Here is a 27356-nt window from a genome sequence, read left to right on the forward strand (position 1 = left end):
CCACCCTTAATGCAAGCTGGTGTTATGTTTGATGGCAGGCATAGATGGTTCTTATACAATGTTTTCCCTCATGTGCTCTATTTCCTTGTCTCTTATGGATGAGAGTTGTAGTGTGTCACTATAGAATGCTTAGTGCTTGTTGTCGCTCAACCCTAGATATATCCACTTATTCGAGAATGATGCATATGTAGTGTAGATCAGATGCAAGTCTTGCAGAGCATGTCACGTACTCCTTGCTTTATTTGTTTTCCTTTGCCTTGGAATTGTTGCAAATCAAGTAGTAGCATTTCGGGAACATGTTTATTGATGAATGATGTTAGCTAGTTATCCCACATGTAGTGGCCTAGGCAAGGATGTGGACGCCCTTTGCTTTTATTTGAAGTCTTCTTAAGGTAATTTGTATCATTTACCTGTCTAAGGTATTTTGCTTCTTTTGTATGAGTGATATCTTGTTCAAAAGACCCTTGTTGTATTAATTCATTAAATTTGACTCTCAAGATTTGTTGTATACTAGGTGATTTCCCCGCACACTGCAATGGGAATTAAAGATTAATTCCAAATGAATTATGAACGAAATATCGATCTAAATCTGCTTTTAATGTAGACATTTTTCCGTACTTGCATTATGTGTGAACAAAGAGTATGCATGTGGTTTGCATGAGCTGAATAAATAGTGCTAGTGGATGCTTATGTAGTGCACTTGATGAGGTTGAGGGCTGCATGTTGAGAGAATTAGAGGTAGTGGGGATCAATTTTCTAGGTATATATATAGGATATATGTTCTTGTTACAGATTTCTCTTTGATTTGTGTTGTGATATCGACCGTTCCATCCACATGGCGTGCATGTTCTATGTATACGTTGTGTGAAGGCGACAACTTAGGATCGATATGATGCAGAGGCTAGCGGAGGTTGCTAGATCTGCATAGGACCGGTCCCGCGGTGCTACAAGTTTCATCTGAACGATTTCAACCACAAGTTTCATCTGAATGGTGCGATCTTCGTCCTATCTTTTGGGAAGAGGCAACAACCCTTCTTCAGTATCACCTTATCAACACTACTCGCCACACTTCCCCTTTCTTCATTCTCTTTTTTTCTCTACCCTCATTGTTGGTGGGTATATAAATTTTCCTGAGATTGTTGGTAGGTATTTAATGATTGTTGCACCATTGGCCTCCTTCTCCCCTTACTCCTACTAACACCATCTCTCAGCTGGAGGGTGTAGTTTTTACTCTCTAACGTTGGTAACTCTCTTATCGCCGCTTCCTCTTCTCCAGGGTTGCGGTGCATCTTGGTTACAACAATGCATTATATAATGTGTGATCGGTTGTTGCGTAAGATGCATGCACGACCATTCGCACCCTATATACCCAAGAAATACATTTAGATAAAAACACTCAGATTCTTTGTTCTTTGATATCGTATCTTTGAAAACTAAGGGCCTTTTTGGGAGTGCTTCAGCTCCTGCCAACTCCGCGGCCAGAGCTGGATCGAACATCCTAACTCTTGGAGTTGAGAACAAGAAGTTAGAGGTGTTTTGCAATACAAATACGAATGAGTCGGGGAAGCTGCTATTTTCATGTTATGAGAAGTCGAAGGATATAGTTGATGAACTTTACACGATATTGCCACTACTAACTGGCGAGCATACCGGTTTGCTCAAAAGAACAACCCATAGACATACATGCCCGTTCTTCGGCTAACCATAGTGCCACTGGGAGGAGCCCGCGTTGTGTCATGGCGCCAGCACGATGGAGCTTGTCAGCACGCCTCCCTCATCCCCGTCCTCCTCTCTCTCACCAACCAAACTGTGCCTCTACCTCTATCACCCTTGTTCAGACTCCGCCGACATTAGGTCGACCATGTCCTCAACAACCCCTGATTGAGCTATGTCGGGATCGGGACAACCTCCTCCTCTAACGCCCTGGCCTGACAGCCCTAACAATCGTCTTTTACATGGGTCATTGCTGGAGAAGTTAAGCTATCATAGGAAGCCAAAGCCGACTCACTGAAACAAACCATGAACTCCGGTTTTTTCTTAGTGGAAGCTAGCGATGGGCTGGCGGCTGGGGAGTTAGGGAGTTGCCGGCTGGGGAGCACTCCTGAACAGGTCCCCGAATAGCTACATTTTTATGTTTGAAGTTTAAGAGGATTCATTTTCTTCAAGGAACCGACGGGGGCACTACCTTTTCATTTAGACGAACGAAATATAACTATGATAGAGTGACTCATTTCGGCAATGAGTTGGAAACCCAATAGCTAAAAATCCGAGGCCAACAAAATACCCAATACTCTCGCTCGATTGGGGGTCCCTTAGGCCATCTCCCTCAGTCTAATATCCCGCAGGGCCAACATGGCCACCTAGATGTAGGTCATGCGAGTTCCGTTGAAGATGCACCGGTTCGGCTTCTTCCAAATGTTTCACAACGTGTAAAAGAGACCCCCACTCTGGTAGTACCATGCATGCATTGGGGCCTCGGCAAGCATTCTGCTCCACTAGGCCACAAGGCTTTTGGTGGGGCCCATCCCGCCACCCGTGAAATTCTCCTCGGTCCAAACCTGAATGCAGGTAGCCACCACAATGGAGAAAGGGGTGGTCCTTGCACATGTGCACTGTTGCTTTCAGTGCACTAAGGCAAAGGTGACATATCGGGTCAAGCGGACAACCCTGAGCCGCAAGCATATGCACGGTGATGATGCATCCACACAACACAAGTTAGACGAACATTTTGCACTTTGGCTCCGCGCGGACCTTGCAAAGCATGGTCGCGTCGAACTTCTGGTGAGAGCCGAGGAATTGCACCGTATAAGCCGAGGGCGTCGAATATACACCATTAGCCATCCCACTTCCAAGTGACGGTGCCATCTCAATCAGGTTCTAAAACGATATCAGCAAGCGTCCCAGAGGTGAATGAATTGCCAAAGTTGTTCGACGCTGCTCATTTGTGCAAGCCTCCTGACCCATGTCTCATCACGAAGCTCCATGAAGACCATCCTCCGCTTCCATTTTGTAGAGCTCAGGGGCGAGGCGGCGGAGGGCATCCGGCTCCGTCCAGACTTCGAGCCAAAAAGAATGTTTCCCTTTAGTTTCCTCTGATAATCGAAGTCGAGGCTTGGAATAGCTCCGTCATCTGGAGCAGTAGAAGTGATGAGATAGATTTTGATCAGAGTGACCTCGGCAGCCTGAAAAATGTTACTCCTTCCATCTAAATTAATTGTCGCGGCTCTAGTATCTCGCAAAAAATTAAATATTGCATAGTACAACCTTAATTCTCGTTCCAGTCCGGAAGCTCGGCCGGATGCATTTCATGGTCAGCCGATGGATTCGTGTGGGTCGTGCCGTGGCGCGGCATGCATGTTGGCACGGTAACCGCGAGCCCAAGCCACAAGCCAGCATCGCGCCGTCGTTGTTCGAGTCGAATGGCCACGGGGTCCGACCGCACGCACACACCGAGAGAAGTCAAGCCACGACCAAACCAGCCAAGCCCACCTCGCGATTTTTTCCTGCTCTTCTCCTGCCCACGGCGTGCCCCCTTTCCCCACTTTGGACTTTGGAGCTTTCGCGCTTCGCCTCCTTCCCGTTCCCCGGTCCCCCCCGCGCTCCGCTCTCGGCTGCGGCCGCGGCCGCCAGGCGATGCAGCTGGACGACTCCGACGGCGCCCTCGGCTCGTGGGCCCGCTTCTGCGCTCTCTCCGGCGAGCTCGTCGGCGGCGCCGGCGACCTCTCCGTCGGCCCGCGCCTCGCCCCCGTCGTGGCGGACCTCTGCGCCCGCGGCCTCGCCACGCTCGTCCGCGACTACTTCCTCCACAACCTCGAGGTCTGCGACTCCCGTTCCTCTCTCCCTCCCTCACACCCGCACTTCATACTGCTCTGTGCTGCTACTTCCGAGTCGGACGGGCTGGGAACTTAGGATACACATTGCGTCGCGTGCTGGGTGTTTGCGAGAATGCCTGTGCCGAATCGCAGAGGGTGCACCGTGGGAGTACGGGGTTGGGATCAAAGCCTCCCCCCCCACCCCCGCGTGTGTTTGTGTAAATGCCCGTGTGAAATTCCGGAGTGCAATCAGCGTTGGGATGCGGGATTTCTGGATGAACTAGCTTGCCTGCCTCCCGTTCTTCTCTTGGTATAAGAACGGTGGTTGCTGCTCTTAGCGTCTTAGGCCCGCTCTTCAGCATCTAGTTGACAGTTATGACCGGAATCGTTACTGCAAATGTGTCACTGGTTAAGATAGGCTGTTTTAGCAATGTGAAGTTTCACGAGCTGGGCCAGCTTCATGTTTAACCTTGTCGCTCGTGATTCCATTGATGGAATCAGGAGCTATGCTTCTTGAATCAAGATATAAAACTGTACATGTAGCGAGTCAGGGATTTGTTCAAGTTGTACATGTGGTCCTGGTTGAATTCGAATCATGCTTGAACATTAACAAATTAGTCATCTCCGTTCCCTCAAATGCTCAACTCTGTTAATTTTTAGTGTCATAACTCAAGCAACCTGAAAAGTTTCTTAGCTGTATATTGCTAATCTGAGGTGACTTTGAAAACTGTTGGTGCCATTTCCATTTTCTGGGAACCCTCCCTGTGGCATCAGAGGAGTTTCTTGTGGGGTTATACCACCAAATGCAAAAACCAGCAGTGTAATAGTGTGTACAATTGGAGTAGCTGCAGTGGCTGATTTGATTTACGTATTTTCTTTAGCTTTCTGAAGTTTTCAGTTTCTTGTTCCATTAGTTGGCAAATGTAGATAAACGAGCTTGTATATCCTAATAAGCTATAGCCAGTGAGGCCATAAACCTTGAAGCTTGAGCTATCTCATATTATGCACTATGGCACGATGAATTACTGAGACTAACACTTGCTTCCAGTAGTATTTATTAAGACTCACTGCTTCTGACTTCATTTCTGTCATCTGTCTATGAGGTAGTCAACCAATCTTCTATATGTCCATAATGCAGTTAAGAGGAAGAGGTAGCTAAAATACAGGGGTAAGGTAGGTTGTATACTCGATTGTCCCTGTAGAATAAGAGTATTTTTGCCATACTGATTAGGCAGATATTGGTCTAGTTACCTCTGTAGTTGAGTTAGTAATGAGTAGCAGACACCCAGTCTAATATTAGTTGATGACTTGATGCTAGCCTCTTTGCTGAATTTCTCAATTTGCTCTAGTACATTGTTTCTGTTAGTATGGATATTTAATTTAACTTCACTTGTTAACCCGCCCCTGTGCAGGAAGCATTTAGAAACAATGCGGTCAAGATGTTCTGGCAGAAATTTCATCCTTATAGCAGTTCTTCTGCAGTAGAAAGAATTAGATTCTGTGTAAGTTGTGGAAAACCTAATTATTGTTTGTTCAAGGCCTTTGTTTACAATTTTCATTTTTCTTCAGATTTGGAGTCTATCTGTTTCATAATTTGCTTACACAATCAGGATGCATAATGATAAGTATGTTGACTCAACAAGGAAAATAGATAAATTATACTTGAAGCTCATTTGTGCAAAGCAAATACTAAAGAGGATATGCTGAGAAGTGAATATATTTACTACTACCTTCGTCCCAAATTATTTGATGTTCTAGCTTTGCCCTAACTCCTAAGTCAAACTTCTCTATATCTGACCAAATATATAGAAAAATGTGCTAATATATACAACAGCAAATATATTTTATGATGAATCTAAGGAAACTAATTCAGTATTGTAGATTTTGATATTTATTTATCTAAACATGGCCAAACTTAAAGAAGTTTGACTTAGGACAAAGCTAGAATTTCAAATAATTTGGACCCGAGGGAGTAGGTACCAGTCAAAAAAATGATAAAATGGTTACAAAATACGGAATAGGATAAACTGATATTGATATAACCCAGCTTGACCTTGAATATTTTTTTTTTGCGGGTGAATTTGCATGTGTTGTTTTAAAGTGATATGCGCCATCAGATTACCTTACTGTAGCATGGACATGGATAATGTACCAAATGTTGATGTGTTAATCTCAATAGAACTAACATCAGTATTCAGTAGGTTCAATTTGAGACACCTTCTTTCATCCAGTTAAAGATATTTTAGACATGATCACTTAACACCTTGTTTTATTTCTTTAGGATTTTTAAGTAACATAATCTCTGAAATCATGCATTCCAGGTTCAGGAAAGTTGGCCTGAGGATGTCTTGAGTGCAGCACTAGAGGACATATGCTTGGAAAAGAGTTACCAGGAAAAATGTGTCCTAGTTCTAGCTCATGCTTTACAATCATACGAGGAAAAGGCACAAAACAGAAAGCTCAAAGCAGTTGAGTGTAGTTCCAGCTTAATGCCTAGGTACCAATTAATGGTATCTTCTGTACTTCTGACAACCCTGCCCTTGAGCTTTCCTGGTTAGCAACCTTTCCTTCTCCGTTTTATGAGAAGATAAGTTTTTTTTTCTTGTGTTTGACACGAATCGGTGTTCTTTTGGATACAATTCCATTAATGAACCTTAGGGCATGGATTTTGAGTTAGGCTTTGCAATAATGAAAATCAACAAAACACAGAGAGTGTTATATTTTCTGTTCTGTGTTGAGGCACTAGTTATTGGCACCTTCAGTTCCTGTGATGGCATTGCCTGGTTTACCGCTGTGCTTTTGATCAGGAAAAGTCATGTTCGCTCATGCTTGACATTTTACAGAGATTCTAAATGTCTATTTCAAGAAGAAACTGGAAGAACTAAATACCATGGTGGATGCATCTGATGAGAACGACCAACTTGCTAGTCATGCACTTTTTGGACGGAGCAATGTTTCTGCTTGGGATTCTAAAATGGACATTGATAGTCAAGAAACAGTTATTTCAGAAAGTTGCACTTTGGTTAAGAACATTGGAAAAGTTGTTCGTGATTTTAGATGTCTTGGTTTTACATCTATGACCGAAGATTCTTATTCCTCTGCAATAATCTGGCTTTTAAAGGTCCATACGCCCTTCTGTGCCTAGCACCTACTCCATCTCTTATTCTGGCAGAGATGCCATTGAATTTCTGGCAGTAACCTTGTCTTAATTTTTCTCATCTGCAGTCTAAAGTTTATGAACTAGCTGGTGATGATTACAGAATCCCTGTCCTTGGGAGTGTCAAGAAGTGGATTCAAGTACCTGTTCATATCACCATTTTGTTAAGTTTATCCATTTATAAGCACGAATATTTACCATGTCCTTTCTTCTTTTTGTATCACATGCCTTTGTATTATGCTCAGCCAACTTAAGTAATTGAGCTTGCTGAGGTTAAATTATTCTTTGTATGCTCAGTCTGTTATGCTCAATCTTCAGACTGGAACAGGAATGCATTGTTTATGTAATAGAGCTGTCACTGCAGTGCACCTGTCATGGTCCAGGTTGTACTTCAGAACATCTTTGCTAATGTTACTGCAGTTCTTTGATATCTATTTTTAGACCAATTCTTTAGCATGTCAGGTTAGCAGATAGAGATTTTGTTATATTGTTATAACTATTATGGGCTTATTGAATCTAGCTTATGGTTATATAGTGTCCATACATGCTGACGCTGGCATGCCACATACCTCTTCAGCTTTTACACGTAACAATGTTAAGGAAACTTTTGGGGTCTTGTCAAGCTATTCCGTTTTCAATTTATATACCTCTCCCCTAGATGATGCTTACTTCTGGAGCTTGTGCTGACTAACTTTTGGTCTTGTCAGGTTGTTCCTCTTCAGTTTTTGCATGCTCTTTTGACATATCTGGGGGACTCTGTTGACTATGACAGTGGATTATCTGGTCTGAAATCGCCCTTAGCCTCACGCCCTTCTTCCTTCCCAGGGATCGGTGTTCCTTCTGAAGCACTTCTGAGGTGGCACATGCGCCTTGAATATTTTGCTTATGAAACCTTGCAGGACCTAAGAATTGGCAAACTTTTTGAAATTATAGTAGATTACCCTGAGAGGTATGCCATTTTTCTCTATGTCATGATGTTAAACATTTAAATAACACTGAGATCTAAATATTGATATATATGCTTGAATACTTTTCTCACTTCTGAAAATGTAGTTTTTGGTTATTTGATCTATCCAACTTCTATAATGTCTTAATACCAATCATTGCCACTGTCCCTGTATCCTTGCAGCCTATCCTCATTTAGCCGAAGTGCAATATAGTTAAAACTTATATATCATGATGTAGGTCATCTAGTTATCGCTTCACTGATGTGTATTTGATGATCTGTTTTAGCCACCTTGAACTAAGGATCTTAATTTCCTTTCATGTGTCATGCTCTTCTTCCTCTCTCCTCGTTTGCATGCTTAGGTGTTAATAAAGTATGTTGACACGGTCATATCAAATATCTGATTCTATTTTATGAATTACTTTCATGTCTCATGGCACATTGACCTCATTCTCTTGTTACTTTGCGTGCGTTCTTAACTTGTGCAATATTTAACATCTGGATACTTTTTGGGGCATGAATGTAGTTCTCCCGCTATTGAAGACCTAAAGCAGTGTTTAGAGTACACGGGTCAACACTCTAAGCTCGTTGACTCATTTATCTCATCACTGAGATATCGCTTGCTTACTGCTGGTGCCTCAACTAATGACATATTGCACCAGTATGTTTCCACAATCAAGGCGTTGCGGTCGATTGACCCCACTGGTGTATTCTTGGAAGCAGTTGGTGAACCAATTAGGGATTATCTGAGAGGTAGAAAAGACACTATTAAATGCATAGTGACAATGCTAACTGATGGATTTGGAGGAAACACAAGTGGGGGAAATGCTGGTGATAATCTTCTTGAAGAATTGAACAGGGATGCTGAAAACCAGGAAAATGCTGACTATGATGATCATACAAACATTGATGAGAAGCAAGCTTGGTTGAATTCTGAAAGGTATGATTTATTCATTACATTCGCCATAACGCCTGTTATTCCTTAATCCCTTAAGAAAATCTGCTTTTCTAAGATCAAGAACCGTGGTTCCAACTTCTACAGCTGGGAGCCTGATCCTGTTGAAGCAGATCCATTGAAAGGCAGCAGGAGTAGGAGGAAAATTGATATACTTGGACTGATGGTCAGTATAATTGGCTCAAAGGACCAATTGGTCAACGAATATCGTGTAATGCTGGCTGAAAAGCTGCTAAGCAAATCTGATTTTGATATAGATTCTGATATCCGCACGCTGGAGCTCCTTAAGGTTAAGACTGACTTTTGTATTAAACCATACTTAGTAATGTTCTAAAAACATTTGATTGGACTGCATGTGATGCATCATGCCTTCGTTGTAACCTTTAATTTCTCATGATTATGTTGTTTTGGCAGATTCATTTCGGTGAGAGCAGCATGCAGAAGTGTGAGATTATGCTCAATGACTTGATTGACTCGAAGAGAACCAACTCAAATATTAAAACATCATTATTAAATGCACCTGGAACTGGTACCATTCAAATACTGCATGTTGCTTCAGAAACCATCAACTATCACTGCACCTGCATTTGAACCCTTATTTTTTCTATGGTAGTTGCTGGGCAAGAGGAGGCAGAAATTTCTCATGATGTTCTTGATGCTACAATAATTTCTTCCAACTTTTGGCCACCGATTCAGGTATTGCCAGTAAGCTTTTTATCTAAATCATGGTGGTACCCCCTCCCTTTTCATGCCGTGGATTGCTAATGACTCATGCATTTCAATTAATAACATGCTATATCGATTGTGAGACAGTTGAGCCAGGAGCGTAAATTGGTGTCTGTATTGATTGACGTGCTATCCTGCTGTACAAAGATATATGCACCAACACTAACAAGTAATTTGTTTTGTTGTAAAAAAAGTAATTTGTTTCAGAACTGTTTATGTCATCAAATCTTCGTACTAACTTTCTGTCAGTGTCTGCCATCTTCAAATCTTGGTTGTCTCGTACATACAACAATTCCTAAGATTCAGTTTCTGTCACCACTTTTTTTAAATATCTGTTATTTCCAACATAAAAACTTCCCTCCTTTTGGGTGCGAGGGCACACAGAATTGAAGATGAATTCCTCACCAATGCATGTGGTTATTTGTAGTTAATCTGATGTTATGTGCTAGTTGATTTTAATAATATGCTTAGTAAGAATTATGGTTTGCTTACTGAAGGGTTGAACCGTGAGCTTTTGCTGTTTGATCACCCTCTTGATTCACTAAACCTCTATATCTGCCGCAAATGTAGACAGAAGATCTCGCAGTTCCTGCTTCAGTTGATAAACTGCTGTCTGATTTTGCACAAAGATTCCATCAGATAAAAACTCCACGGAAGCTATTGTGGAAGAAAAATCTTGGAACGGTCAAGGTTTGATATCAAATTTGAAGTTGACGGGTATATGTGGGTAACCATGAAGACTGAAGAAATATCTCTTACGAGCTCTCTTTTCATTTCCAGTTGGAACTGCAATTTGAGGACAGAAGTATGCAGTTTACTGTAGTACCTGTGCAGGCTGCAATCATAATGCGGTTTCAAGAGAAACCAAGGTAATATCAATTGTCTTCCTGCATATCTCTTGTGTTCCCATCTGACTAAAGTCATCAAATATTTTCAGCTGGACTTCAAAGGCACTTGCTACCGAAATCGGCATACCTGTAGACTCTCTCAACAGAAGAATAGGTTTCTGGACAAGCAAGGTGTGTCACAAATGTATTATGAAGTCAAAATACTTTTATTGTTTATGTGTAGTATACGCTGTTACTACCTTTTGAACTCCTTTACTCATCCACGATCGTCAATATCAGTGTTAAGATTGCTTTATGCTAAAAAACTGTTAACACTGTTATTCCTGACATTACTAACAATGAAATGGTACTCTGAATCTTTTTAAGTATGATTTTTTAATGTTTGCGCCTCTGTAAGATGGACTAGATTGTTGATAGTCTTTGGATCAGTGTTCTGCACAAATCGTAGTCTTTTTTTGATTGGAGTAGAAACATATATGGAGTATATGATACTCTAAACATGACCTGGTACTACATTTCTGTACAAATGGTTCCCTAGCAAAGTTCTCAACTATGTCCTGCTTCATAAGCACATCTAAGCATTTCACACTATGTTATAGGGGGTCCTGACTGAATCGGTGGGACCAGATGCCGATGATCACATCTTCACAATTGTTGATAGCATGTCTGATGTCAACAAAAACAGCATCGTGAACGAAAGCTGCGAAGCGTTTCAAATGAATGAGGACGAAGGTGAAAGTTCTGTTGCATCCGTTGAGGAACAGCTTAAGAAAGAAATGACAGTCTATGAGGTTTGACTCCTTGCAACTTCATATTTCTTTTTCTCTAATGCTCAACATACCTGTTTATCCACTCCCCATTTCTTTGTTCTCTGTGATCTTACCATCATTTTACTCGTCATTATGCACTGCAGAAATTCATCATAGGAATGTTAACCAATTTCGGCAATATGACACTGGACAAAATACATAACACTTTGAAGGTAGACACAAAATTTTAAAATCTCGTCCACTTCCTGTTTCTACTATTAACATATTTTCTACTCATCGGTTTCTTCTAATATTATATTTGATTAACATAGTTTCTACTCATTGGTTTCTTCTAATATTATTTGTTCCAGATGTTCTGTGCTGAGCCATCGTATGATAAATCACTGCAGCAATTGCAGAGTTTTCTTTCGGGTCTAGTATCAGATGAAAAGCTTGAAATGAGAGATGGATTGTACTTGCTAAAAAAGTAACTGTTACGTAGGGTGTCACATTATGCTGTTAGATTAAGGATGACAGGCAGTCAATCCAGTATGTATTCCTTTCTGGCAAAATCACTCCAATCAAATATATTCAATTATTCTTGTGCCAGAAACTATAAACTCCACGATACCCGCGCCTGAAAAACCAATGATACTCACTGTCCGATAAAATAGCTGCTACGGAGTGTGACATGGGGCTACTCCTGTAATAATCTTCGCACTAGTGATCATTCACTACTTCGATAGCTTCTCAACAAACTGGACAGCAGTTTGGTGCATACACACGATGCGGGTAAGGGAAATGTGGAGCAAAATAGGGGCCATCCGTCCACCCCCCTCTCTCAAATAACTAAATCGTCCTGTGTATTCGGCAAAGGATACGTTGCATGGATTACACCATTCTGCTAAAAGGTGTAATACGCTGCTATAACTCTATTCTGAAGAGGGCAAACACAAAATTTTCAAAATAACTAAGGTTACAAATACATTACACTTAACATCATGATCATATTTGAATTTTCTAGTTGCAATACAAGTGCCGTTTGATGCTGAAATACACTATGCTAGACATTTGACCATGTAAGGCCCCTCAAGTTCATAGCCCAGCTTGCGGTAGTAGTGGCGGGTTCCAACTCCTGAGATGACGGCCAGTTTTTTTGATCGATGCTCCTTACGAGCAATTCTCTCTGCTTCTTCCATCAGGAGTGTCCCATACCCCTGAAAATGGTGATGGATGGAACAAATGTTAGCCAGCTGAAACAATCTAGTAGCACAGCCATCGTAAACACCTGAATAATTAACTGCGAAGGGCTCTCCAACAATTACACACTGATAAAAGCCTAAGCGTGACCATGCTTAGCAAGTATTCATTCAATCACTGTATACTACACCTGTGGGTCCTGTTTTTTTTACTATTTTGAGCACAGCCATGTATTCCGAGTATGATCATTTGAGGACAACTACCACACATGGTTGTTCGAGTAAGAGATTAACCTGGTGTTGAAGTTTCTCCGCATCACGACCATGCACAGGAACTGCTGTTCCATAGACATGAAGTTCACGGACAATTGAACACCTCCCTACGAGTTCAGGGCCTGTAACATTGCGGCCACATTTACGCAAGCGCAACAGGCCAATAAGGATATCCTGTAGAATTTAGAAAAGGAAAGTGTGAGTCACAAGATCAAAAGGATAAGGGGCCTGGTGATAAACTCTATGCAACAGTAGCAATCTCAGGAGCACACTATACAAGCAGAACAGATTAAAACTTTCTTGGTACAAGTGAAACCAACAAGGCAATAACTACGTGGATAACAAGTTTAAAAAAATCCAACCCATGTAAAAGGGAATTGACCATGATTACATTGGAAAAATCCATGCCTATTTAGGAACGCAGCATAAACCATATCATATTTTCACATCCCATCCGAGATATTGAGTACCTGTCGTGTATCCTCATACGAGAGAAAGGTCTCCCAGCCGTCATTTGCGGCATAATCACGCCTGACAAGCTCTACTTCATCAGGCCTGATCTTGTGATGGATATCCTGTGTGGAGAAGCACAACAAGAAAGATGAGGATACATCCTTAATCAATTAGAAGCACATGGCAGTGACTTCACAGAGCCCCATATTTACCTGAATTCCAGCCTCACGTGTTCTGACATCTCTGCATTTCAAGCCCAAGTCTTCCATTCGAGCCAAAGCAAGCTCACGCAGGTTACCTTTCTCGACACCGGAAGTAACAAGTGGCATAGGGATATCTCTCTGGACCCGATAGACTCGTGTCCATGGTGGTACCATCGACAAAATCCTTGCTACAATATCCACTAGCAGCTCTGGTGGGTAGTTTCTATACCTGCAACACAACAAATGTCACCAGTATATAAGTTCTCAATTCTTTTTTTTTCGAAACGGAGGCAAAAGATTTGCCTCATCCATTAATTAAGAAGAAGTTTAGAGTTGCTTTTACAACAGAAAAGCAAGATAAGATACATAGATTCTACTCTCGCGGCATGATGTTTCCCAAGTGTTTCGCGCCGGCGGCGATCCAAAGCCTAGCCTCATTCTTGAAGCTACCAAAGATGATGGATGGTAGCGTCGATTTTTGTTGGAACACCCTAGCATTTCGCTCACACCAAATAGTCCAGCAAGACAGCATGGTGAGGGTTGCCATTGCCTTCCGATTTGCCACGTTTTTCTCGGACATGTTGATCCACCAATCCTTGATGGAGCGCTCTTCATTCCAGCAAGAAGTGTCCATGCCGTCAAGCCCAAGCCAGTCCTTGATCATGCCCCAAAGTCTCCTAGTGAAACGACACTTGAAGAAGAGGTGATCCACCGTTTCATTAGTCTGCTTGCAAAGAGGACATAAACCGCAATTTGGCCAAGCTCGCTTCTGGAGCCTATCCGCCGTCCAAAGTCGGTTTTGAGTTGCAAGCCATGCAAAAAAATTGACTTTTGGGGGCGCCCAGACCTTCCAGATCGTCTGCCCCATGGGTGATCGCGTGGCGCCAAGGAATTGAGCCTTATATGCCGAGGTCACGGAGTAGTGACCACTTGTCGTATGCTTCCATATAATGTCATCTTCGATTCCGTCCACAAGGTGAATATACCGAGAGCGAGCCCAAAGAGTCACAATTTGTGTAATGTGCTCCATTGTCCAGTCCATGGGTAACCTAATTTTTTCAAGCCAAGCATCGCCATGCATGGCCTCTCGGACCTTCCACTTTTTTCTCGAGGAGATATCAAAAATGAGCGGTGCCAAGTCCAAGGGCGCCACCCCATTGATCCAAGGTAAATCCCAGAAAGGTGCACGGGCCCCATTGCCAATGATGATGTGTGAAGACGCGTAGAAGAGAGCCCGGTCCATCTTGTCGCAAGGGTTGTCAAGGCCAACCCACATCTTAGTTGGGTCCTTCCATTCGAACCATAGCCATCTAAGTCGTAGCACCCGCGCAAACTTGGTGAGGTCGATGACACCAAGGCCCCCAAGGTCGGTTGGGCGGCAAACATTGCGCCAATTCACTTTACACTTGGCCCCGGTGGCCTTGTCTGTGCCCGCCCAAAGGAAAGCCCTCTGGATCTTGTTATAGTTATGAAGTGTGCTGGCAGGAGGGTTGAGGGAGATGATGTGGTAGGTCAGCTGCGAAGTGAGGACTGACTTGACAAGAGCACATCGCCCCATGGTCGTAATGTTCAGCCCATCCCACGGCACAAGCCGTGTCGCCGCCTTATCTTCAAGGAATTGGAAGTCTCCTTTCCGAAGCTGCCAAACCGAAAGTGGTAGACCCAAATATTTGATGGGGAAGGCAACCTTGGTGGCCGGCAGGCTAGCAAGAATCACATCTAGATCAATAGCCACACAACGAATTGGGACAACCGAGCTCTTCTGAAAGTTGGTGCATAGGCCCGACACGTTGCCAAAGCAGGTGAGCACCTTTGAGAGATTCTCAATATCTTCCTTGATAGGGGCCATGAAAACCGCCGCATCATCGGCGTAGAGGGAAGTGCGGAATATTGCCCTCCGTCCTCGAATCTTATGGAAGAGACCATGGGTGGTTGCAAGGTTGAGGATTTTCTGCAGCGGGTCAATCGCGATGAGAAATAGTAACGGTGAGATAGGGTCCCCCTGTCGAAGGCCGCATGCATGCAAGATCGGAGGACCGACCACTCCGTTGAGCAATATCCTTGAGGAGGACGTATGAAGCAAGGCGGTGATCCAGTTGCAAAACTTGGGTGGGAACCCTCTTCTCTGCAAAAGATCAATGATGTACTCCCGTCGGACCGAGTCAAATGCCTTCCGGATGTCGAGCTTGAAGAGGAGTGAAGGCATTTTACTTTTGTGCAGCTTGCGAGCAAGACCCCTCACATACATGAAGTTGTCGTGAATACTTCTCCTTTTGATGAAAGCACTTTGCGCATTGGAGATGAGCGAGTGCATGTGAGGGGCTAGGCGGTTGGCAAGCACCTTAGCGATGATCTTAGGAACGGCGTGGATAAGGCTTATAGGTCTATAGTCAGAGATCCCTTCTGCTCCCTCCTTCTTGGGGAGAAGTACCACGTTCGCCGAGTTAAGCCACTTGAGGTTGGCCGTGTGGAGGGTGTCGAAACAGTGGATGACATTCATCAAGTCCACTTTGATGATGGGCCAACAGTGCTTGAAGAAGATGCCAGTGAAGCCGTCCGGCCCCGGTGCCTTGCCACATGGCATTTGATCAATCGCAACTTTAACTTCCGCTTCGGTGATGGTGGAGTCAAGCTCGCCCAACTCGTGGTCCTGGTCCTCGAGGCCCAGCTCATCCCAATTAAAGTCCATGGACCTCCTGATCCCTTTTCCAAGAACATTGGAAAAGTGCTCATAGATCAAGTTCTCTTTTTGTTGATGGTCTGTAACCCAACCATTGTTGTGTTGTATCCTGTGAATGTGATTCTTTCTACGTCTCGCGTTCACCCTCCGGTGGAAGAATTTGGTGTTGGCGTCACCCTCTCTCAGATTGGAAATTCTCGCACATTGCTTCTTCCTTGCTCTCTCTAATACCGCCAAACTCACGACCCTCCGTTTGAGCTTGGTCCGCAGATCTTGCTCGGGGATGGAGAGCGCACGCCCCTCCTGAGCAGTGTCCAGCCGAAGGATCACAAGCAGAGCGGCATGGAGGTGCAACTTGGACCTGGAGAATAATTTCCTACTCCATTCAGTGAGTCTTAGCCCTGTCTTCTTGAGCTTGTGAAAGAGCCTCTGATAAGGTTCTAAATGATGGCAATCTTCATTCCAAGCGTTAAGCACCACCTCATTAAATCCCGGCATGGACGTCCAAAAATTCTCAAATTTGAAGGTTCGAGGCCTACGGGGCCCACTATCATCCGCAAGAAGAAGGGGACAATGATCGGACAGCGACGAGGAGAGGGCATGCAACACGTGAGTGCTGAAGGAAGTGTCCCAGTTCTCAATTCTCACTCTCAAACTTTAGAACCGAAAGACTGATCATAAGATCAAGCAGGAAATAAAATATCAAGCACTGGATAAATATAGTACCTTCCAGTTTTCCATAGCTCATAAAGACCAGTTCCACGAATCACAAGAGTTGGATAGATCTTTAGACCATCTGCTCGGAATGCTGGATTTTCAAAAAATTCTCTGAAACTTTCCATATCTCTCTCAACTCCAACATTAGGTAAATCTGGCATCATGTGCGCAACCACCTATCAACAGGTAAATCATCATTTATTAGGACAACTGCGCAAGTCATAATCCAAGCTAGAAGACACCTCATTCTGATGCTACCAACCTACTGTTCAAGCAACAAGGAAATGAATTGAACAAGAGGAATTAGCAGGCCGGTGAGCAATAACCTTAAAACCAGCATCTTTTGCTAATGAAAAACAATCAGCAACAGCAGCTACAGTGTGGCCTCTGTTTGTGTCACGTGCAACATCCTCATATGTACTCTGAACACCAATTTCTAAGCGGGTACATCCATAAGATAGCATCTGCCGCAAATGAGGCCCCAGGCAATAATCAGGTCTCCTGGAATAAAAAGACTAATTAGATGTTGTTTCATGGGAAAAATAACAGGGGATTTTTTCAAATGCAACCAAGAAGAATGGATATATGTTGAACGACCCTTACGTCTCAATTGTCATACCAATACATTTGACAGCACTATGTTCTGAATAACAAACCGCCTCCTCAACATTAGCAGAAGTATGCCCCGATAAAGCATCATGGAGATTTCTGATGAAATAATCACGATAATCAGCTGGTAAAGACATGAAAGTCCCACCCATCAAAATGAACTCGACCTGCAAAAGAGTATATTTGAATTACCTTGCACTTAGAATGCATCAAGTATAAGTAGATTGAGCATGAAATCACTCAAAGCAAGATGAAATAGTTTCTTGGGCTAGGGACAAACCTTATCCGCACTATGACCGAGCCTTTTGAGCTGATCTATCCTGCTTCTGGCCTGCACATATGGATTGTACCTACAATTGCAACTCCAGATCGGTAAATACATTTTCAAAAGCATCTCTAGAAAGCAGTCAAAATGATAAGAGTACTTGTATAGATACATCGCTCAACACAACCTGTGGCTATTAGATTTTTATGCGCAGAGATCAAATAGATCACTAGTGAAACCTTGTTTGCACTAATTAACAGTCCAATGAGACACAATTTTCAGTCACATAGGAAGGATTCAATTGCAATGCAAACTGAAGCATGCATTTTGTATTTCTAACAATGTGTTAACAGCATTAGTAGTAGTAAATCACCTTGCCCGGATAGCGCGCATGCTGGTGGGCTCGTATCCAGTGTAGGACTGGGTGCTGTACTCGAAGTCGGAGTCGGGGCCTCCCGGGCAGTAGACGCAGATGTTCCCCGTGGTGGCGATGTGGGGGCACCGGTGCGGCTTGGACATCACGGCGACCACCGCGATGCCCGAGGCCGTGCGCACGGGCTTGGCGCGCAGGCGGGGCAGCAGCGCCGCGCGGTCCGCCTCCGGCACGGCGGCGATCATCTCCACCAGCTTGGGCGCGCGGGCGAGCCCGTAGCGGCGGCACGCGGCCGACTTGAGCGCGTTGAGGTCCACGTCCTCCCCGCGGCGCGAGAGCTCGCCCATCTCCGACACGATCTCCGCGATGGCCCGCACCCTCGCCTCCTCCTCGGAGAGCCCCGCGGGCAGCACCACGCCCCCGCGCCCCGGCGTCGGCTTCCGGCGGCGCGGCTGGTCGGCCGCGGCCGCGGCTACGGCGGCGGCCATCGGGAAGGGTTTCGGCGAAGGTTTTTTTTTGGCCTCGGAGGGACGAAACTGGAGTTGGGCTCGGTCGGTGTCTGGCCTTTGCCTTCTCTACCGGCCGGTTCGACCCTTCTCCGCCCAGCACAGCCGTCAGATCGCGAACGGACGGTGCCGATTAATACACGTCGAACCAGAATGTAAACTAGTATAGGCCAGTAATTAAATCCTTCTGCTCACGGGAAAATCCTTTCTCCTCTGCTCTGCTCTGCTCTCTCCCCCCATCTCTTGCGGCAGAAGCAAAGCGCGGCGAGGCGAGGCGAGGCGAGCGTGCGGCGGCGAGATGGACGGAGGCGGCGAGGAAGGGAAGCAGCAGCCGCAGCTGGTGCTGGCGCACAAGCTGTTCCTCCTCTCGCAGCCAGACGTGGACGACCTCGCCAAGGTCGGCCTCCGCGATGACGTCCTCGCCGCAGTGAAATCCGATGGTACCAAACCCCGCCTCCTCCTCGAATCTGCTTCCTCACCCGTGGGTCGGTTTAGGGTGGTCTGATTCGATCCGATGCGCTTGTTTTTTCCAGACATGGCGGCGCTGTACGAGTCGCTGGCGGCCGAAGGCGTGCTGGAGATGGACGCGGCGCTGCTCGCGGAGATGCGCGGCCGGATCGAGGAGGAGACCAAGAAGTTCGACGAGAAGTGAGTGGATCTCTCCGGCCTACCCTTTTTCATGCTCGAATTTCAGGCTACTTTCTAGGGTTTCAAATACTCCTGCCGTCGATACATCTAACATAGTTTGACCACTCCATATAGATTATCTGATAATTTAGCCCTTAGAAACCCACAGTGTTACGAGCTCTAGACTGTGATTGTGCAATTCTTCATTTGTTCTTGATGCTCCTGTTGTTTCTCAGCATTATAATAACTAGTACTAACTAGTATTCGCCCTTCCAATATTGCCAAATTTGGATGTCTTAAAAACTATTAGTACTACCAAATTTCTTTTTCCTATATTATTGATACAGTTTGTCTAATTCACATCTAAATATTTTCTAAGGATGTCATCTAAGCTCCCACAAATAAGGCAGCAACAAGGAACAAAAAAAAAGCTGGGACAAAAAAAAAATAGACCACAAACATAGTGGACATCAGGCTATGTCACATCTAGATGTGTCCTAGACAGACCCTGATTGATATCATGAGATATGAAGGGCATACTAAAATGTACTGGTTTAAGGTTACTGATGGACAACCATCTAGATCAGTAGTGGAACAGCAGCTGATAGTAAATAGAGAATTGATGTGTGCACAAACAAATTACTGGTCTCCAGAAAGGTCTGCAGTTTAAGCAGTCAGAATTTTTTCTGCAAAGATTGAAAATGTGCACTCTTGTTATCTAGACTCTGAACTTGTGAAGCGTATCGCTTCTTTTTCCCACCTTCTGTTTCATCTGAATCTGCATTATGTTGGTTTTGTTCTTGGCTTCTACTGCTTAATATCATTCAACTATCTATGCATAAAGGATCGCGGATGCTGAAGAGAATTTGGGTGAGAGTGAAGTGCGTGAAGCCCATCTAGCCAAATCCTTGTACTTCATAAGGGTTGGCGAGAAGGCATGTCTACATATCTAATGTCTTCCACCGTGTTAGGTTTTCGTTATATGTTTTAGATATTTTCTTCTGACCTAAATATCCAAAATTTCAGGAAAAAGCGCTGGAGCAGCTTAAAGTTACTGAAGGCAAAACTGTAGCTGTGGGGCAGAAGATGGATCTTGTTTTCTACACTTTACAGATTGGCCTTTTCCATATGGACTTTGATCTCATCTCCAAGTCCGTTGACAAGGCCAAAATGTAAGTATGAAGTCTTGTAGTTTAGCTATTTGCTACTGTACTTGTTTTGCATTATGATGTGTAATACTGAGCAACCTCCTTTCCTGATCGAAGCTTGTTTGAAGAGGGTGGTGATTGGGAGAGGAAGAACAGATTGAAAGTGTACGAAGGCTTGTACTGCATGGCCACTAGAAATTTCAAGAAGGCTACTAGCTTATTTTTGGATTCCGTTTCAACTTTCACAACTTATGAGTTGTTCCCCTATGATACCTTCATCTTTTACACGGTCCTTACAAGTGTTATCACATTGGACCGCGTATCACTGAAACAAAAGGTACGTATTCATCTTTTCTCCTTCAAGTGTGCTTGTTTAACTTGAATGTGGATAGAATACCTATTTTAACAATAATGTTGACAGGTTGTAGACGCACCTGAGATCCTGGCTGTAATTGGCAAAGTACCTCACCTCTCGGAGTTTCTCAATTCCCTCTACGATTGCCAGTACAAGTCATTTTTTGTGGCATTCTGTAAGTGAAGGATCACTTTATCCTGTCATATTCTTGTGTTTATTCTGATGAGCAGTAATGCTTGTTTGGCTGTTCTGGTGGGGTTAGCTCTTTGGGTTTGTCATATCTGGTTCATGTTTGTTTTCAGCTGGCCTGACGGAGCAGATCAAGTTAGACCGATACTTGCAACCACATTTCCGCTACTTAATGCGTGAAGTGCGCACTGTTGTCTATTCACAGTTCCTTGAGTCATACAAGAGTGTGACGATGGAAGCAATGGCTGCCTCATTTGGTGTGACAGTTGATTTCATAGACCAGTAAGAATTTTTGTTGATGTTATTACTCTTGCATGTCATGCATCATCTCCTGGTGCTGATACTGTGTATGTCTGTATGATATAATTGATGTGGCTAACCTTTTTTCTCCCAACACAGGGAATTGTCGCGCTTTATTGCTGCTGGGAAACTTCACTGCAAGATTGATAAGGTTGCTGGTGTCCTGGAGACGAACCGACCTGATGCACGTAATGCCTTCTACCAGTCGACCATCAAGCAAGGAGACTTCCTGCTGAATCGCATACAGAAGCTGTCGCGAGTCATTGACCTGTAGGCTTTCTTTGTGAGGTTTGGAGCAGCTCCTTGGACAACCCTACCTTACTCAAGCTTCCCTTACAAGACTTTGCTTTGGCTCCTGCGGAGTACTGGCAGTATTGCATTTTGCGTTTCAAATCGGTCAAAGGGAAAGAGGGGTAGGTTTTTTCTTTTCAATCTGAGGATTTGACTTGTAATCTAACTATATGGGTCGAGGGAATTGCAGACCATTGTTTGTAGATGGTTGTTTCCACGATGAATTCGTCCATTTTTTATTACAATTTTATGACCAGCGTTTTACCTTTCTTAGAAAACGAGCATAATTGGCAACAAATACTTTGTGCTAACTTTTTCTAAAAAAAATGCACAACTTTACTGCACCAGCAAAAAGTGAGGAACGCAAGATTGCACGAAGGTTTCTATTTGGCATTCCTCTTTCATGATTCCCTCTCACAACCCATTCCAATATATATCCGACGTTCCCTGAAGGAGGTATAGGAACAGACGAATGTTTTCATTCGCTCAGAAAAAAACATTTCAGTGAACGCTTCAGAATTGCCAAGTGAAACTGATGAACTTATCATGCAGCTGAATAAAAAAATTGTCACGTTCTACATAAAAATTGCCCCATGTTGTGTAAAAAATCTCAGAAAAATGCCTTGCTGCATGAGAATAATTGTCATGCGTTTTAAAGGATTTGTCATGATGCAAACATCGAGAATTGCCAGCCTAAAAAAAGGAAAATGGTAAGAATTACCAGGATTTGCATGTAGTAGTTGGAAAAAAATGCCATGCTACATCAACGACTGCCATCAGCTCATAGTTCACATGGAGAGGGCGGGATCGAACGTGCCTGAGGACTTCTACTCCCTCCATTCCTAATTTTTTAGAGATTTCACTATAGAGACATTCGAATGTATATAGGCCTTTCAGAGTATAAGTTCATTTTGCTCCGTATGTAGTCTATAAAGAAATCTCTAAAAGGACTTATATTTAGGAACGGAGGTCCTTCCTAAATATAGCCTCTGTTCCTAAATACAAGTCTTTGGAACGGAGGTCCTTCCTAAATATAGCCTCTGTTCCTAAATACAAGTCTTTGCTGACATTTCACTATGGACCGCATACGGATGTATATAGATGCATTTTAGAATGTAGATTCACTCATTTATAAATTTTACTCCGTATGTAGTCCATTATGAAATCTCCACAAAGACTTATATTTAAGAACAGAGGGACTGAGGGAGTATAACATTAGTGTTCCAACAATCTATTTGGTTGTAAGCCAAACAAAACACAATGCTAGCTCATACAAGGGCAATAACAAAATGATCATTGTCATTTAAGTAAACCACCCAAGAGCATATCCTCAACAAAACCTGACGCTGTTTATTGGTCTATACGATAATCCTGACCCATGCCACGACACATGCCAAATATCACAGAAACTCTCATGTATGCATACCTTTTGATCATGCAGTCCTCACGAAACCAAATACACCCTACCCAGGGGAAGTCAACTCACCAACCAAGAAGAAAAAAGAAAAATCCAACACTACAACCACAGCCCAAGTTCCAGAGAATCAGTCGCGCATCGTTCAAAGGATCGCGCGATCGCGGTCGCTATGGGTATATTCTATTGACTGGATTTGCCGTTGGGTATACCCGAGGGGCTGCTCTCGCCGCCCATTTCCTCCAGGCGCTTCCACAGCGCTTCCCGCTTCGAACTGGACTCCTCCTGCTTGAGCTCGTCGTCGTCGAACTTCTGCATGCACTCTCCGAAAAACGCGGAATCATGATCGGTGAAGATCTTGCGCACATTCAGCGTCAGGCTCCGGACAGCTTGGTTCCAGTGACCCCGGGCGTTTCTCTCGAGCGCGGGAAAGATGATGGGTAGTATCACCTTGTAATTCTGCTTGATTAAGTTCTCAATGTGGTCGTTGTTCCATAGAAACAGTGCTCGCTCTGCCACCTAGAAACAGATAAGAAGAAATGTGGAAGTTAAGCTATATGTTTTTGCTGAATATTCTTTACACCGTTTCATGCTCTACAGTTTAACAAACAAGTTTAGTTTATAGATCCCCAACCTATGGGTGTAGCTACAGAAACATTCAGTAAGATACAAACTGCTGCAGTAACCACACAGCTAGGCAAAAAAACAAACTAACTAACATGAACTATGAAAACCTCTCTATGTTTTAGAGGAGGACAGTAATTAAAGGTACAGGCTATTTAGATCATGAGAACCCTGTGGCACACCACAGAATAATTCATTAAGAGCATGATAGCAGATGGAAAGGAAATCATAAATCCAAACTGTAAAAACTGTGTAACACCTGTATCCTAGAAAATGTGCAAGACCTGTTTCAGACATGACTCCAGCAAGGATTGACTGTCATCAAATACATATAGGTTTTAACTATCCAAAACTGATGAACATGGTGTTTTCCATTAAAATGGTACTTTCAGAAGACACCACATGATAAGTTCCAACTCAAAAGAGCAGAAAAAGGAAATTTAATGAAATAGTAAAAGATATTTTTCAAGCAGCATGTAAATTGAACTGACGCAGGTTGATTAGTATGATTATCATGGATGCATCAGATCATTTTCTGGAAAGGTTTCATGCAAGATAACAAAAGTTGCAGTTATGTCAAGAAGAAAATGAATAAATTAGTGATAAGAAGTTGATAGCCTCTAGCAAAGTGTTCTCTTCCTGGTACCAATAAACAAATGCTCAGAAGTGGATCAAGGAAACATATTGTCTATATTTCTTTTACAATACAGAATTACAGATTAGCATATTTTCAAAACAACCAAAGTCCCATTTGCATAGTTTAGCCAAAGAAACACCCTTGTGATGCACAGAGAGCGTAGTAAACATCCAAGGCATGCAAAGGTTGCCCATGTAAATCTTTTTCATAACCAGGGAAGAAAACTATAAAATAAATCTATTGAAGACATCAATGTTGATATACAGATGAACGACAAGTCAACAGAATCATAAACTTAAGGCAGTGAAGGGCATATATGGACTATGACCAGAACCAATAAAGATCAGTGAAGTAGAAATGATGCAAACTTAAGTATACGTCTGGTGAGATTTAACCTGGAAGTGCGAGCTGTTCATGCTACTGGCAATCTGACGGAAGAGCGGAACCATGCATCTTTGGAACTCTGCAAGCTGTGTTGCCTCTAAAACCTCTTCTAGCTCACCCAAGAACATCACCTCCTTTGAGCTGTTGGTTATAGGCCAATACTTCAGCAAGCCCCTAATAACAGTGTCAGCAAGTTTGCAATCCTTCTCAACAAACTGTGTGATGCAATACGATAGCTGCTGATGGTACATTGCCACACACTTTGGCTTATGAAGTGGGATCAGTGCACGGAGAAGGAACAATTTGTGCTCCTCTTTAAGTGGCAGGGCAAAACCATTAATTATACTGCCCAAGATCTCCAGCAGCTCTGCAATACCATTATGCTTTTCCGTTTCAAATATAAATCTGTAGAAGATGTTGTTAATTGCTTTCCTGATGAATGGGCGATGCACCATGAATTTACCATATATTCGATGGAGTATTGTCTTGAGATAGTCCCTTTCCCTGGGGTCTTCAGAGTCAAAAAGATCTAGTAGCTTGAGAATGAAGGAATGGTCTATGTATCTCTTGGCCAGCTTTGCGTCTGTCTCTTGCGACGCTACAAATCTCAAGAAAACCTCATAAACGATCTGCAGGTGTGACCATGCTGGATCCATGAGAGGCTCTTCTTCCTCCATATCAACTCCTTCGATGGCCTTGTTCTCACGAGGAGTGGGATTCGAGCTCCGGAACAAGTTAATTGCAACCATCTTGCTGATCTCCAACATGATGACCTCCGAGAACTTGCCATTTGCAGAAGTGACATAATCAACAAGCTCCATAAGCGTCTGCCGCTTCATCTCCTTCTCCTTCAGGTTCTTGGTCGGATCGGCGAAGTCGTACACAGCACAGCACAGGGTGGCCTTTCTGACAAACAGATTCTGCTTCTCCGAGACCGGCACGTCCTTGAACGCCGGCAGCGGCTCGTTGGAGTGATACACCACAGCCCCATTCATCACCGGAGTAGAAGCGGAGCCAGCTGGTGGCAGGTGCTCCCCATTTCCTGCTCTCTTATTCCCACCAGGCTCCACACTCCTTGCAACGCTGTAAGAGTTGGACGGCTCGTTGCCGTTGGCCGTGGCAGCATCCCGGCCATCGCCGGCCTTCCCTGTCTTCTTGGGCAGCCTGCCAAGGATCTGTTTAATCATCTTCTCCTACCACAGACAACCTATGAGCACGACAAAACCCTAGCAGTATCCCAGCACAGCAAATCAGCAGCAGGAACAGAGAGGGATCTAGGCAAATCCTCACAGCTCCTGAACTCACCCCCCAACAGGCAACAGCGCAAGAAAGATCTCCAAGCAGCCGCCGGGCAGCAGACAAACCCTGGCACCACGGACCCGAGCCGCCGGCGCGGCCAGATCACTGGGACCAATACGGATCAGGCCTCGTCCAGGAGGCGCTCCACCAGGCGGACGCCGGCAGATCAGGCGACGCCCCCATCGCCACACCCTCCCTCCACCTTGCGGAATAAATAAATATGGAATCTTTCGGCTCCACCGGCCGCCAAATCCAGGATCCAAGAACCGGCGGCGGAGGACGGGAGTGGCGAGATTGAGGGGGAAGGGAAGGGGGAGAGGGAACCTTTTGTTGGGGTGGCTGGAGCCGGAGGGGGAGCTGTGCTTGTGCTTGCTTTCCCCCGGCCTTCCTCTGGATTTGAGAGGGGTCGAGGTCCCCAAAAGCGGCAAAAGGGGGAAGAAGAAGGGGGACGGAGACGGAGGAGTAGGAGGAGTAGAAGTTTGTGCCGGGCGGAGAGCGTGGGAGTCGGAGAGCAACAAAGGGCAAGCAAATCCAGACAGCGAGCCAGCCAAGGGAGACTGGGGGCAGAGTATTTTACCCCAACTGGCTGGCAGCTGGGTGAGTGCAATTAATTGCCTTGTTCTTGCCTGATTTTGCCCTCGCCGGGAAGTGGGAGCCTTCGTGGGTCTGGCGCAAGAGTAGAACGCCTTTATTTTTTTTTTTACTTTTTTAGATGATTTTTTTCGTTTATTAAGGGCTAATTTAATCGTGGTTTTGAGTCCACGATGTTTTAGTTTATTTGTGCTCTGTTAGTATTTGGGGAAAATACAAAAAAATCAGGGGAGGAAAAGATATGTACTAGTATACCAAATAGTAGCATTGCACCGAGCACGAGCTACAAAAGTCCACTGAATTTGGATAAAGAAATCAGATCGAGATGATCTCAAGGAAAGGGAAAGAAATCATCCCGGGGGTAGCCGGAGGAGGCCACGTCACTGGTACTACCCGGCACCGATTCAAAGGTAAAGGCAAAGGCAAGGATGGCTCGTCTCCTGCGTGTGTCCGTACTGCCTGTGCGCATCTTCCTGCACAGGACCGGAGGCTACTTCTGTCATCGTTTCAGCACAAACCAACCCAGTCCCCGAGAACGAATAGGTTTGTTTAGGGCATCTTCAACAAACCTATAAATTTTCTTTCGCATCCGTTCATAAACAGAGGGACCCGTCAACGGACATGGATACGAGAGGCCAACATCCAACGTTGCATACATTTCAAACTCTTTTCAATAAATCGGATGAAATTCGTGCAAACAAGATGAAATTCATATAAACATGACGGCTTTCATACAAACCGAACGAAAACGGTTATATTTTTTTTTGCATATTTTCAACTAAAAAGGTAAAACTATGTGCGGCAGGCTGCTAACCGGACTGTCAGGAACCCCAGAGGCATATTCTTCCCCCGTACCTCCCCAGTGTCCGTTTGCGCCGCTCATCAGAGCGGCAAAGAGGGTGCTTCAGCCGGAGGGGAAGGGTGCTTCCGTGGACTTCAGGCGAGTGCCCAGGATGGTCTCAAATAAAGGAGCGCGTGGTCTTCCTGGGACCCAAGCGGCGGCGGCCTTCCATGTTCTACTTCTCC

General features: G+C 44.3%; 4 protein-coding genes across 5 annotated transcripts; 2 read left to right on the top strand and 2 right to left on the bottom strand.

The window, feature by feature from the left end:
- Positions 1 to 3501: 3501 nt before the first annotated feature.
- On the top strand, positions 3502 to 11823 carry APC2 (anaphase-promoting complex/cyclosome 2). Of its 2 annotated transcripts, XM_087544374.1 has the most exons (17): positions 3689 to 3816; positions 4920 to 4985; positions 5225 to 5314; positions 6134 to 6365; positions 6656 to 6933; positions 7038 to 7109; positions 7677 to 7918; positions 8442 to 8855; positions 8958 to 9159; positions 9285 to 9399; positions 9484 to 9566; positions 10167 to 10286; positions 10377 to 10465; positions 10534 to 10615; positions 11044 to 11235; positions 11358 to 11426; positions 11565 to 11823. In XM_087544374.1, the coding sequence occupies exons 3-17, from the start codon at positions 5252 to 5254 to the stop codon at positions 11682 to 11684; spliced, it is 2373 nt and encodes a 790-aa protein (XP_087400500.1). In that variant the 5' UTR covers positions 3689 to 3816; positions 4920 to 4985; positions 5225 to 5251; the 3' UTR covers positions 11685 to 11823. The 2 variants fall into 2 exon arrangements, with proteins under 2 accessions (XP_048558013.1, XP_087400500.1); XM_048702056.2 differs by lacking the exon at positions 4920 to 4985 and having other exon boundaries at positions 3502 to 3816.
- A 325-nt stretch (positions 11824 to 12148) lies between these two features.
- Positions 12149 to 18515, bottom strand: ELO3 (radical SAM domain-containing protein / GCN5-related N-acetyltransferase (GNAT) family protein). The gene is made up of 9 exons (XM_048702057.2): positions 17966 to 18515; positions 17608 to 17677; positions 17322 to 17494; positions 17045 to 17219; positions 16728 to 16894; positions 13331 to 13550; positions 13136 to 13240; positions 12687 to 12839; positions 12149 to 12410 (listed from the first exon to the last, which is right to left on the bottom strand). Exons 1-9 carry the CDS (start codon positions 18451 to 18453, stop codon positions 12252 to 12254), a joined length of 1710 nt encoding a protein of 569 aa, XP_048558014.2. The 5' UTR covers positions 18454 to 18515; the 3' UTR covers positions 12149 to 12251.
- Positions 18516 to 18634: 119 nt separating this feature from the next.
- LOC125538769 (26S proteasome non-ATPase regulatory subunit 6) lies at positions 18635 to 21631 on the top strand. The gene is made up of 8 exons (XM_048702061.2): positions 18635 to 18911; positions 19005 to 19119; positions 19943 to 20033; positions 20125 to 20270; positions 20364 to 20583; positions 20668 to 20776; positions 20904 to 21072; positions 21190 to 21631. The coding sequence occupies exons 1-8, from the start codon at positions 18770 to 18772 to the stop codon at positions 21362 to 21364; spliced, it is 1167 nt and encodes a 388-aa protein (XP_048558018.2). The 5' UTR covers positions 18635 to 18769; the 3' UTR covers positions 21365 to 21631.
- A 1032-nt stretch (positions 21632 to 22663) lies between these two features.
- Positions 22664 to 26313, bottom strand: LOC125538766 (serine/threonine protein phosphatase 2A 57 kDa regulatory subunit B' theta isoform-like). The gene is made up of 2 exons (XM_048702058.2): positions 24452 to 26313; positions 22664 to 23314 (listed from the first exon to the last, which is right to left on the bottom strand). The coding sequence occupies exons 1-2, from the start codon at positions 25625 to 25627 to the stop codon at positions 22979 to 22981; spliced, it is 1512 nt and encodes a 503-aa protein (XP_048558015.1). The 5' UTR covers positions 25628 to 26313; the 3' UTR covers positions 22664 to 22978.
- Between the last annotated feature and the right edge of the window lie 1043 nt (positions 26314 to 27356).

The sequence above is a fragment of the Triticum urartu genome, chromosome 2A (assembly GCF_056163025.1).
Source record: "Triticum urartu cultivar PI428250 chromosome 2A, HENAU_Tu73, whole genome shotgun sequence".
Classification (NCBI taxonomy): Eukaryota; Viridiplantae; Streptophyta; class Magnoliopsida; order Poales; family Poaceae; genus Triticum; species Triticum urartu.